This window comes from Apis dorsata, unplaced genomic scaffold, assembly GCF_000469605.1.
Source record: "Apis dorsata unplaced genomic scaffold, Apis dorsata 1.3 scaffold_297, whole genome shotgun sequence".
Taxonomy (NCBI): domain Eukaryota; kingdom Metazoa; phylum Arthropoda; class Insecta; order Hymenoptera; family Apidae; genus Apis; species Apis dorsata.
The window spans coordinates 55,903-68,307 of NW_006263571.1; the positions used below are offsets into that span (position 1 = coordinate 55,903).

The 12,405-nt window shown below is 33.3% G+C and overlaps 1 protein-coding gene across 1 annotated transcript in view; it reads left to right on the forward strand.

Moving 5' to 3' along the window:
• Positions 1-12,399, forward strand: part of LOC102680761 (lateral signaling target protein 2 homolog) — a 40,841-nt gene extending 28,442 nt beyond the window's left edge. Inside the window, exons 2-3 of the mRNA XM_006617308.2 lie at positions 7,558-7,839; positions 11,885-12,399. Of these exons, the coding sequence (XP_006617371.1) occupies positions 7,558-7,839; positions 11,885-12,322 (720 nt within the window). The 3' untranslated portion in view covers positions 12,323-12,399. The remainder of the gene's footprint in view (positions 1-7,557; positions 7,840-11,884) is intronic.
• Positions 12,400-12,405: the final 6 nt, after the last annotated feature.

The following is a 12,405-nucleotide window of genomic DNA, read 5'->3' on the forward strand; positions in this document are numbered from 1 at the left end:
TAACACATTTCACGCCATGTGCTTCTTAAAAGGTTTTACGGTATTTAATCGTAAGAGAAATGTTCTTTTCTCTTTTCTTCCTTTCCGCCGAGTATATTGCACTTAAGCATTCTTAGAAACCGATCGTAAGGATTTTTATTTTTAAAGTGTGTCGGGTTCCAAGCAATAGTTTCAAACATATTGATGATAGAATCAAAAGGATATGTTCAATATAAAATCCATTATAGAGAATTTTAAATTCCATAAAAAAAGTAAAATATTGATAATGACAATATCTTAATCTATTCCAAATTTAGTGCAAATTTCTTTATTCAAAATTAATTGTACATGAATGTAAAACAAATGTTATATTAAAATTACTGAACGAAAACTTATAAAATCAATGAAAGTGATGATAATTATTAGGAAATTACGGTTTTAAAAATTTTTTTACCGGCTATAAAAAAAAAATTCTTTTCTCTTTTCTTCTATTTCTCTTGTATTTCTCCCTCTCCATGTCAAAAATGATTTCAGTCCTTAGCGAGGATTAAAGATTCATCGTGCCATGTCACGTAATCTCGTACCGTCTTCCAGTTTATCGTGATGCATTGAAAGGTAGCGTTACCAAGCAGCGATCATTTTGCTTACGGTCCCACGTTTCACCTACGACTCGAGCGTATCCTCGTATTTCCGCGCGCATAACACGCGTCGCCTCGATTTCTGCGGATAGTCGTCGCTTAAACGTTTGATAGAAACGACTATCGCCGCTCCCGCCATTATACTTCCTCTGCGTTGTCTTCCTTGTTTAAAAATTTAACTTTTAAAGTATTTGAAGATTTGAAGATTTTTGAGATAATCTTTACGCTTCGAGGATCGATCAGAAAGTTTTGGTTTCTTTTAATATTTTATCCTTGTAGTGTAATTTTTGAAATAATTATTGAAATTTGAATTTGAGTTGAAGGTTTTTTTATCCTCAGAGTGAAAAGTTTGAAAAGTTTCTTGAATTTTTATGTACCTTTTTTATCACGTGTATGTCGAATGTGAATTTTATATTTTTGTGATTTTGGATTGATTTTTTTGTGTTTGAAAATGAGAGTTTGTAGTGAATATTATGAAATCTATTTGTTGGAAATTTTTGGATTATGCTTAGGTAGGTAGGAGAAATTTTTTGGTGTTCCCTATTAATTATTGTTTCAGATGAAAATATTGTAATTAGTATGTGTTTTGTTATAATTTTCGTATAAATTAATAAATTTTTATATTTTTATTCTTTATGGAATACAAGTTTAATTTTAAATTGATTATCAATTAAGTTTAGTGATTGATTCTTCACTTGTTTTCAGTTATTTTGTGGCATGAGAAACATATTTCGTTACGAAATAATTCGCGAAAACATATTGCAAAATATATTGCATCATAGTGTAGTATGTAGAAGTATATATTACTATGGTACAATTCAGGAAACTACCATAATGTAATAAAGCATTCCATTGTAACATTATTCACGAAACTCCACCTTTAATAAAATTTAATTTCCAATCGTATATTTCAACATAACTTTTTTCATATTATATTTGCATAATTTCACATAATTTCATCATTATAATGCTTTATTAAAAAGTAATAATTAGGAAATTCAAAAATTCCTCTATTGTTCTTATTTTCTTATCTATTTTTTTTTAATAATCATAAAACAATTACTAATATTTAATTTTCAAAATATTATATCATATAAAACTATCAAAGGAAAATTATCCATTCAAAATATAAAACTAAAATTCCTTTAAATGAATATATATAATTCATTTAAAGAAATTTAATTCCATTCATAAAAATTTTCAAACGATTCAGTCAAAGTTCATTAAAAATAAAAAAGAATCTTTTGCTCAAAGAAACCTTTAAAATTCTCTTTTTAAAAAAACAAAAATTTATTCGTCCATTATTGATTCACTCCTAATTTCCTCTATTAAATACAAGAGGAAAACATAATACACAATACACAACAGAATAAAAATCGTTACTATCAAACTCTATTATCCCTAAAACGCTACGCAGGAAACATTGTCAATTTATTCACCCACCCCTAATTTCCTCTATCTCTAACACCCCAAAAGAAGACGTCACAATAAGCATTAAAGCTCCCCTTTTAGCATTCCACGTCCAAAGCAAAACTTGAGGCGTCCATTCCTTTTCCCAATTCCCTCGTGAACATTAGAATAAATGGCCCATTTAACGAAAATTTACTGACGACTTGAAAGTTTTTGAATAATTTAAAGATACTTTTCATTCTTTTCTATTCTTGTATTAAAATCTATATAAATACTATTGATTTTTTTTCTAACATTCATTATTTTTTTCCAAAAAAAAAAATTAATTATTATTAATTATTAAAGCAAGGAATATCGATCTTTACTATACAAGATTCCAGACACAATTAAGATAAATATTTCTGTTTAGTTGTATCCTCGAAAATGCAATCTTCTTTTCCGATACTTTGATTTAATAAGCCATCGAAATCATAAATTCGCTTCATACTTTGATTATCCAATAATTGAAAGAATTGCATTAAAACGCAAAGATTAAACGATCTCTATTTACATACAAATAAATAAAAACTTAAATAATATCTACAAAAAATATAACAATTTAATAAATATTCAAGAATATACTTATTTCATCATTATTAAAATGACCTATAAACAAAGAATCTTAAATCTTATTTACAAAAATATACTTTTAATCACGTTACATCTCTCTTTCTTTCCCCCTCTCTCTTAATTTCCTAAAATATTAATTCTGATCGGGGACACGGTAATTGGGCCGTTTATCCTAGTAGTAGAACAGGACGAGCGCGTGCAGACAAGGGCGAGCGCGATATTCGGTGCTTGGAAACGTTTCCTGTCGTTTAGCGGCAAATAGATCACGTAAGTAGCGTGGAAGAGGGGGAGGGAAAGAGAGATAGAGAGGTCGGACACGAAATGACGGACACGAGGAATTTATACGTTGGCCTGGTCACGGGCAATTGCCCCTCTCGTCACGGACTAGAATAATGTCGCGATACCGTATTGTACACGGCAAAACATAGGACAGGACCAAGGGAGAGGAAACGGCAAACCGATGACGACTCGTTCCCGTGGTCGAGACGTAGTGGCGACGGCTAGCGTTCTCGTGTCTGGCCTTGTGCGTTATTATCGTATAGATTCCTCTAGTCAGCGGTCTACGGTGTCGTTGAATTGGCAATAAGACGGGACAAACCGCGAACAATGTGACGTGATATGATGGATTTAATCGTGGCGCCTATTTAGGTCGGTGGAAAATTCGATTTTTCCCATGTTGTAAGTTGAATCTTCGATTTTGGTAGCTATGATTTTGGCAATTATTAATAATGGCGATCGGTGTATGTTGTAAAATTTGGCAAATCATTTCTTCTTTTTGCGAGTTGAAGTTTGATTTTTCGTATGATTCGGTGATAATTGTAGATAGAAAGAAGAAGTAATTTCTTTTGTGATGTTTATATGAGGATGGAGAATTGGAATTTTACGGTGTGTACAGATTTGTTGTAATTTAATGGTAGTTATATTTATTTTTTGGTGATTAATAATATATTTTTACGTGAAATCCATTTGAAATGGAAAACATAAATTGCATTCTATAATATGATTTCTTGATATCGATGTATTTCCAAATTTTAATAATTAATAACGCGATTAATAGTCAGATTTGATAAGAAATCATTTCTTTTGTAATAGTATCAGTAAATTTTTACAGTATTTCTGGAATATCTTTTAAATTAGCTCTGTTTAAAAAATACAGAATTATTTAAAAATATAAAATGTACCGAGAGATTTTCAATTTCACAAGGATTGTATCAAAATTCGAGACTCAAGTCTAGTAATAGTCTCGAGCAGAAAATAGGAATTAGATACACGACTATATGACGATGAAATAAAATTTTTGCGATTCGATCGTCTAGTCGCGCGATGACGCAGGAAATTTGGCTCGACTTTGAAAAACTTTGGCACACAAAGTGGGCTGAAGTTCAAGGTACGGTATGGTCTGGTAGTGTTTATTTGCTCGGGCACAACTTTTAGAATACAATTTCGCTCTAAACATAATTTTCACGAGCCGCGACACACGCGTATATATATATATATATATATAATAATACGAGATTGAAATTAAAAATAATTTTGGGTATCAGCCCAATTTCAATTATTCCACGAAGCGAATTGGAAATCGTGAATTCATTGTATAATTTCCATCCCCGATAGCGATTTTTAAGTTAATTTGAACGGCGTGTGCATTCGATCGAAATTCGGGTTCAGTTGTTTGCTGTCGTTCATGAAATAAAATATCTGTTGAAGGTATATGACAACGATTAAAGGAGCGCTCAAATTACAACCATCGCGTGCAAATATTTTGTTAAAAAAGAAGTTTAAATTCTACTTCGAAATCGTACAATATAATTTCTCGATAAATAGATTAGTTATTTTTATAAAATTAATAGATCATAATACTAATTACTATAGCATGTTAGAAAATGTGCAAAAGCAATTTTTTCGTATATAATAATTAAATTATATTCTAGATTATACATTTATGATAAAAAAATATCGTAGTATTATCGTACTATTATCGTAATAGTTTAATTTATTCCCATTTGTTTTTCTATATTTCGTATTAAATGCTTCTTGCTCGTAAAATAAAAATAAACGAATAATTTTCGTATTAATAAAAAGAAGACTAAACACAAACTTTACCAAATTATTTTAAATACGTACATACTTAAATATATATTGTATCGTATTAAATTTAAATCTTCTGCCTAATTATTATAAAATAACGGGATACTATCAAACGATTTAAGCACAAAGAAAAATAGAACGAAGAAAAATGTTGGAACATGAATAATAACTGCATCAAGATCGATGCAAAAAAAAAAAATATATATATATATCCTACGATATCGCAATTTTTCTTAACGCGAAATCCTCGATCACGTCGATCATTCCAATCCATTCTACGTGGAAATATGGCGGTATTGTTCACCAGCGATTTTTCCGGCGAAATTACCCACTGGTGCCACGTGAAATCGAACATCGATAACGAGCCCGTCGAATTCGACATGGTCGACGTGGAAAAGGATTAATCGTGGTTTCAATAAAAGAGAAAACACGAAGCTTTTTGCTCTCTCTTTCTCTGTCTCTCTTTCTACTATCACGCGCTCGTTGCTTTAGCGACTGGCGTTCGAAGTCGATTAAATTAATAAACGAAAACCTGGCCGCATGGAGAATTAATACTGGGCGCTATTAAAAAACGAAACGTTGGAAACGCACGATTAAATCGGGGATACGTGAATTAATGTTGGACACGAAGAAGGAGAAAAGAGAATGTCTGGATTGTAATGAGGGGTTACGCGCGGGTTTTAATTGGAATGGCGATACACGTCAATGAAATTTTTATGCTTGCGTTATTGTATTATTTTGTGAGTTTTATTGAGTTATTGTTAATCATTGTTGTATTTGATAATTAATCTTTTGTTTGGCTAAAAGTTTGGCTCGAATAGGGAGAATAATTATTATTGGTTACAAAAGTGTTCAATCATATTTGTTTCTTGTTGTTCAATCGTTCATTTTATATTGTATTTTATTTTTAAATCATTGGAATGTAAGAAATGATAATAATAAGATAGGAAATATTTATTAAAAGTAGATTATTTAATTAGTAAATATAATATTGGGTAATAGTTTTGTGATTAATTATGTATATGTATGTACGTGTATACTATGAGATGCAAAGCTTAATTTAATTGAAATATATTAATTATGTATGTTAATTAATCATCAAAATAACAAAATATGAACAAATTGTGAATATCTTTCAACAGTTTAGCAAAATTTTCCAATCAATCAAAGTTCAAAAGTCAAAGGTCAAATTCAATCTCAGTCAGTTCTGAGTTTATTACTGTCTTAAACTAAGGACTTAAACATTCAGTCTCATTTAGAACAGTAAATTAGTCTCAATCGATCAGGATCAAGTGATACAATCTAGAGGCCACGTTAAATTGTTTAAACGTTGTTTCAATTGTTTCAATAATAAAACCTCTTACCTTAAATTATTAGAAAAATTTTCAGGATCCTAAGAGTTAAATATCGAAATGCAATATTTTCAAATTTTAAAATCGTATTTCTCAAACGCGTTAAATTTTTAAAAAAATCTATGGATAAATTTTTCTCGTCCCTCTTGAATTTTCATTAGACCTTCCTGTAGATTTCCAACACCTCAATGCTTCTAATATCATTATGAAAAATTCTGAAATAACATTAATATATTTGTAGAATAAAAATCTCCTCTGAAAATCGAAATTCCATAAATTCCTCCTCTCGATGAAAATTCAACTCAATCTCGAAGCAAAATTTCCTCGCTTCACTCGATAATAGAACGCAACCCATCTCCTTCTATATCCCTCCTCGATCGTTCGCAGTGTCCATTTTATAGCGAGACGACTCGAAATTTTCAATCCCACCAATAAATCGGACCGGTTCCATGAAAATTTTATGCGCGACGAACGTTCCGGATCATCCGATACACGTCTCGAATCCGGATTGCATTCTTATTCCATGGAAACGATCCATCGTAAACCGAAGCCGAAAGACTCTGCACGACTTTAATGTTTTCGTTGTATGGCGTTTTAAAACGGAATCGAGATCTTCGTGAAACTGTTCACGAAGAGGCTTCCTCGTCGTGAAAACGCTTGGAACGATATTTAGTATCCGTCGAAATGGTCCAATCCCTCGTCGAATCCTGTTAAACTTGTCCCTCTGGTTATTTCTGCCGCGCAACGAGTTTGATGCAGGGTTCTGCAGGTGGTTGGTCAATTATTAATTGACGGGGGAAATTGAATTTGTTGAGCAGGGGATGTGGACACGAGAGATGTTTTCCTGTGTCTAATGTGACATGGAGACTTTTGGGGATGGTGTGTTGTTGGGTTTTAGGGGCGATGTTTTAGGGGATGTTAAAGTGGGAAGGGTTAGTTTTATGTTGGGGTTGGTAATTTTATAATTTGTCGTATTATTATTAATTTATAATATTCTAAGACTTGTTCATATATAGATATTCATGTAATAATTAATTTTATAATTTTATAATTTATATTTCTTAGTGATTAAATTATTTTGTAACATTTTAGTGAAATTGATTCGATGAAAATGCTTACGATCAGATTTGAAATGACTTTATATTTTATTATTATTTTCAGCACATCTTTCTGTGATTTTCTGATAAATCATTTTAACATGGATGATAAAATGAAGTATTTAATATTTGAGAATTAAACGCAATGCATAAATTGTTTCTCATTTTATGGATAAAGTATTTGCAAATGATGAGGAAGTGATTAAGAAATAATAACACCATTTAATCAATTATAAAAGACATTTATTTTCATTATTTAATAATTACAATTATTTAATAATTACAATAAAGTGTTTTTTCATTTTTTAGATTTAAAAAAAAAATTCAAAAATCTAAAAAAGGAAAATAATTTATTTATCTAATAAATCTTTTTCTGGTCCTCAGATGCTGTCGGTGAGCCCAGGAATGGAGCGCAACGGCCTCAGCGGTGGACTCGAGGATGATCCAAGCGGAGGTGGTGGTGTAGGCGGGGTTGGTAACGGCGGTGAAGGAGCCACCGATAGTATACAGGAAGTGATGGTCGCCGCTGCAAGGGATCGGGCGATCCGCGCCGGAAGTGTCCGCCAGGACCTCGCCCTCGACCTACCCCCACGGCTCCAGCTTCCGGATGGCGAGGAACGTCCGTACGGAGCGCATACCGCCCTTCACCTGCGCGACCCTGAGCAGGTGAGTTCTCTCTCTCTCTCTCTCTCTCTCTCTCTCTGCCTTGCTTCCTCTCTTCGAATATTTAACGGGTTATCCTTTATTATATTCACTCCTCTTGGGGTGCAAGTGGTTGCTCGAAGCTGGCCAAACTAAACTCGGTTGCTTGGCAAGTTTGCGCTACGTTCTGTTTGCGTTTTCGAGACTGTTGGAAGAGCGGTTTGTGCAGGAACTGAACGTTGTTTAAAGTGGAACGAGGTTTGATTGTTTGCTGCGATTTCTTTGCCTTTTTTTTCTTCTTCTTTTTTTTTTTTTTTTTTTTGATGGTACCTGATAAATATTGAATGAATATTGGTTTTAGATTAAAGAGATTTAAAGAGGAGAGAATGTTTGAGGGGAAATATGTATTGAAATTTTATTCTTGTGACTTTTTTGAACAGTATTTTTTAGAATTAAAGTACGGAAGATATTAAATCAAAAGAAATTCGAAGAAGGAAGGATGGTTATCGTTTATTAAACGAGCATTCATTGAAATGGATCGAATTCCTGTTTTCATCCTTAGAAGCTTGGAGAATTCATACATCCATAGATTTTCTACTTATCGAAATCGCAAATCTTCCGAACGTAATACTATAATGCTAATGTTGGAACGTCTGGTAGCATTTAATATCGGCATTATTAACAGAATTAAACGTGGCAAGGGGGAAGGGGTGGAATTTCAGCCGATTAACCGACCAGCTGGATCCAGACGTTTCCCAATCGGCGCCGCTTTTCATTTATCGAACCCGCGGCTCGTGGCGATTAGCCGGTCGCTAATAAGCGCATTTTCGAGTACCGGCTGGGTAATAACGCGTGTAAAAACGGATAAATTTTCCACGGTTCGTGTCCTCCAGATAAAATCGCATTCCCTCGTTCCTCATCAAGTTCGTTCTCGCATTTTCTTTCTCTCTCTCTTTCTCTCTCTTTCTCTCTCTGTTTCTGGTCTTTTTCAGTTATTTCGTGCGTGAAACGATTCGCAGGTGTAGAATTGGCATTGGGTCTCGTGTTAATCAGTGAGGAGTGCGTGCATCTTGGCCCTTTGAGGGTTCATTTTAAGGTGATATCGTAGTTGATGTTATTAAGACATGCAAATAATTAGCAAAGGTGATTACGATGTTTAAGAATTATTTGTTAAGCGCAGATGTATATATATAAAGAAAATTTTAAGATATTAAGTGATATTTTATGCAGCTTAGAAGTGGAATAACATTTTCCTCGTAATTTCTCGAAATAATTAAGAAAATATTGTGATAATTATTCGAAGAAATTGTAATATATTTAGATAATCAGATAAATATATTAATTTATGTTTTTGTTTAGTAAAGTATAATTGTTTCCTTTTTTGAAATAGATATATTTTGAAGGATAATAATCGTGTTTAGAATATAATACGATTTTTAAGAATATTTTGAAAGTTATTAAATAGATGAAATTTGATTATTATAAAGATTCTATATTTTTGTTATTTTTTAAGGTATTCTTTAATCAGAAATTGTAATAATCTTATTACAATTTAACAAATTATATTAAAATACTATAATTTTGTTTGATGATTGTTGTAAATTTTAATTCCATTTGTTTATACATTTATTTGCCATTTCACGAAATTGGAATTTTTTCCAATTTCAAGATCCTTATTTTCAATGGTGTAATTTCGATATTTTCTGGTTGAATTTCTTCTTTTTTTTATTTTCGAGCAAAGTGTATCATGTAGATTATACTTTCGCAATTTGATAGAGGGAAATGTGTCCAATTTGCATCATAATAGGCGAAAATGCATGAATGTCGGTTATAAAAATACTTTTTACACGTCAACTATCGTAGGATTATCGCAGTTATTTCAGATACCGTAACATTATCCACTGTTTCCATTGCTCCTCTGCGCCTCGTTATCCTGGATTACACGCGGCTAATTTTGGTTAATTAGCCTCTCGTCTTTTAATTTTAGAACATTTTACCCTATAATTGATTGCCCATAATACGTATAAAGCGTCTTTTAACGTTAAGCACAATTGCAATTCCTTGCTATAAATTCTTTTTTATTCCTATACATATTCCTAATTTGTAATCTTTATATTTATAAACTTGGAGTCGTATCGATACACGTTGGATAATATTTATTTTTTTCATTTTTATCTTCTCTACCTTTCGATCTTAACCTAGGATTTCTATTGTTCTCCCTGCCTCGTTATCCTAGATTATACTCGGCTAATTTTGGCTAATTAGTCTCGTGTCTTCTAATTTTAGAGCCTCGTACTACATAATTCATGATGCATAATTTGAAGCACCTTTTACGTTGGACGTAATTGCATTTACTTTTTACAAATTCCGTTTCACTCCTGTGTAATACTCTTTTTATCTACGGTATTGTGCAAAGGACTTAGAATCTATTTCAGCATTTTTCTACGGTAATTAAATCTATTTTTAGAAAATATTTCCACATTGCATGCAGAAGTATACTTTTATATTTTTTCCTTAAAAATGATTTTTCCTAGAAAGGATATTCCTCGCAGAAAATGTCATTACTTACAATTCAATCTAATACTTTCAACATTTTTTCTCAAATTTCGAAACTTTATTATTTTTCTCGTTTTAATAGAAAGTATAAAAATTAGTTTTAAATGAAAGTATAAAAATTAAATTCTTTGCAAATCAAAAGAATAATTATTATTATTATTGATAGATTATTATTTATTGATTAATTGAGTTTCAACAATTCCATTCCAGTATCATAATTTGCTAAAGTTTAAATTCTTAGGGAATAAATATAATTTAAAAAGAAAGAAAGAAAAGGTATTTTTATTTTTCAAGAATTTCTAACAGAGATACCATCGCACAGCACAGCTCCCAAACTTTTAACACTCTTTAAAATCTAAAAAGAATTTCAAAATCAAATTCTCCTTTTCCCAAATTTGCAATTTCACGTAGTCCGTTCGAAATCTCGACAAGTACCGGAAATATACCCCCACTTCCGACAGTCTGGCAGACGATCGAGTGACCGCCAACCTCGTGCCATTTTCGCCCAAGATCGCGTCGCCTTAGGATCGAGTTCTATCCTCGTCGAGGTTTCTGGATGTCGGCATCGAGCCGAAACACGCGCTTCTTCGGCGTTGCTCGAGGATCACGGGTTAGAATTTCAGTAATCCTACGCCCTTACGCGTGTATACCCACGTTACGAGACATCCTATCGACCTCCCCCATCCCCCAATTCTCGCTTCCTGCGCGAGAAAGAATATTTCACCCTTTCGTTCCTTTCCACTTCCACTTTTCACGTCAAACTCTTTTCCTTTTTTCTTTCTCATCTTCCATCTTTTGTCATCGTTCTCTGATTCGATTGGGCGTGGATATTTCGCTCGATTGATTGATAAAATACAGAGGGGCGATCGATTTTCGATTTTTTTTTTGAAATAAAAGTTTCAACTTGGTACTAGTTCATAACTAAACTCACCTCTGGTAACGTCGCATGTTCAAGAGTTGTTTGCGATATTCTGCTCGCAGTGTCGCGCGAATTATTTTCGCGAAAACTAAATATGGATTTTGTTTTCATTTTGCTCCTTCTTTTTCAACAGAGGAGATGTGTTTGAGGATTTTGGAAACACGTTTTTGCTTCTTCAAAGGTTTTTTATCATATATTTATGAAGAATGGATTGTATATAAGTAAGGTTTGAAAAGGATTTGACTTGGTATTTTTTAATTTCTTGTTTTCGATTTAAAATAATCATTTGATTGCTATTTAACCGGAAGATAATTAAGATTCCAAATTTTCGCGCGATCGTACTCAAATAATCCTTTGTATCTTTGTATATTGTTTAAGAAAAGACATAATAATTCTGTTGAATCTCTGTTGATACAAGTATTTTAATATAATCATGAAAATATAATATTATAGACAGAGGGCAATCCATTTCTCCAGCTACTCATAAAAATTCTACCATCAAACTTCGAAAAACCAATAGAAAAATGGTATCTATCTATTTATCATCATACTTTTTATCTGAAACCGGACTAAAACCAAATATTTCCCTTTCAGGAGAGCGAGATATACCAGAAATGCGTTCGACCGCCCCCGAACCGAACTGTATTCGACAGCGAGAGCCCGCCGCCTTACCGAAGCCAATCCGCATTGCTGGACGCGCCTGAACGGCTGGTCCGGTGCCACAGCGCGGGCAGTTCCCTGTTGAAGGTATTCCGAAAGTCCTCCAATCCTAGCAGTTCGACGCCAGCAGTGGTGGTTCCGCCCAGAAGACCCACCTTGTCCAGTTATTCCGAGTCCAGTAGCAACCTGAGCAACCTGTCCAGCCTAACAGTGGTCCCGTGCGAGGCTGACGAGGGTCAGCAGCAACAGCAGCAGCAGCATCATCATCATCATCATCATCACCATCATCATCACCATCATCATCATCATCATCAACATCATCAAGAACATCAGCAACAAACGTCGTCTCAACATCAGCCACCGAACGTCTGATCCGAGGCACGGCCGAGAAGGAGAGCACTCGAAGCCGCAACGACCTCGAGGAGCAACGAGTTCCTCGAGGTCGACGGACGGCG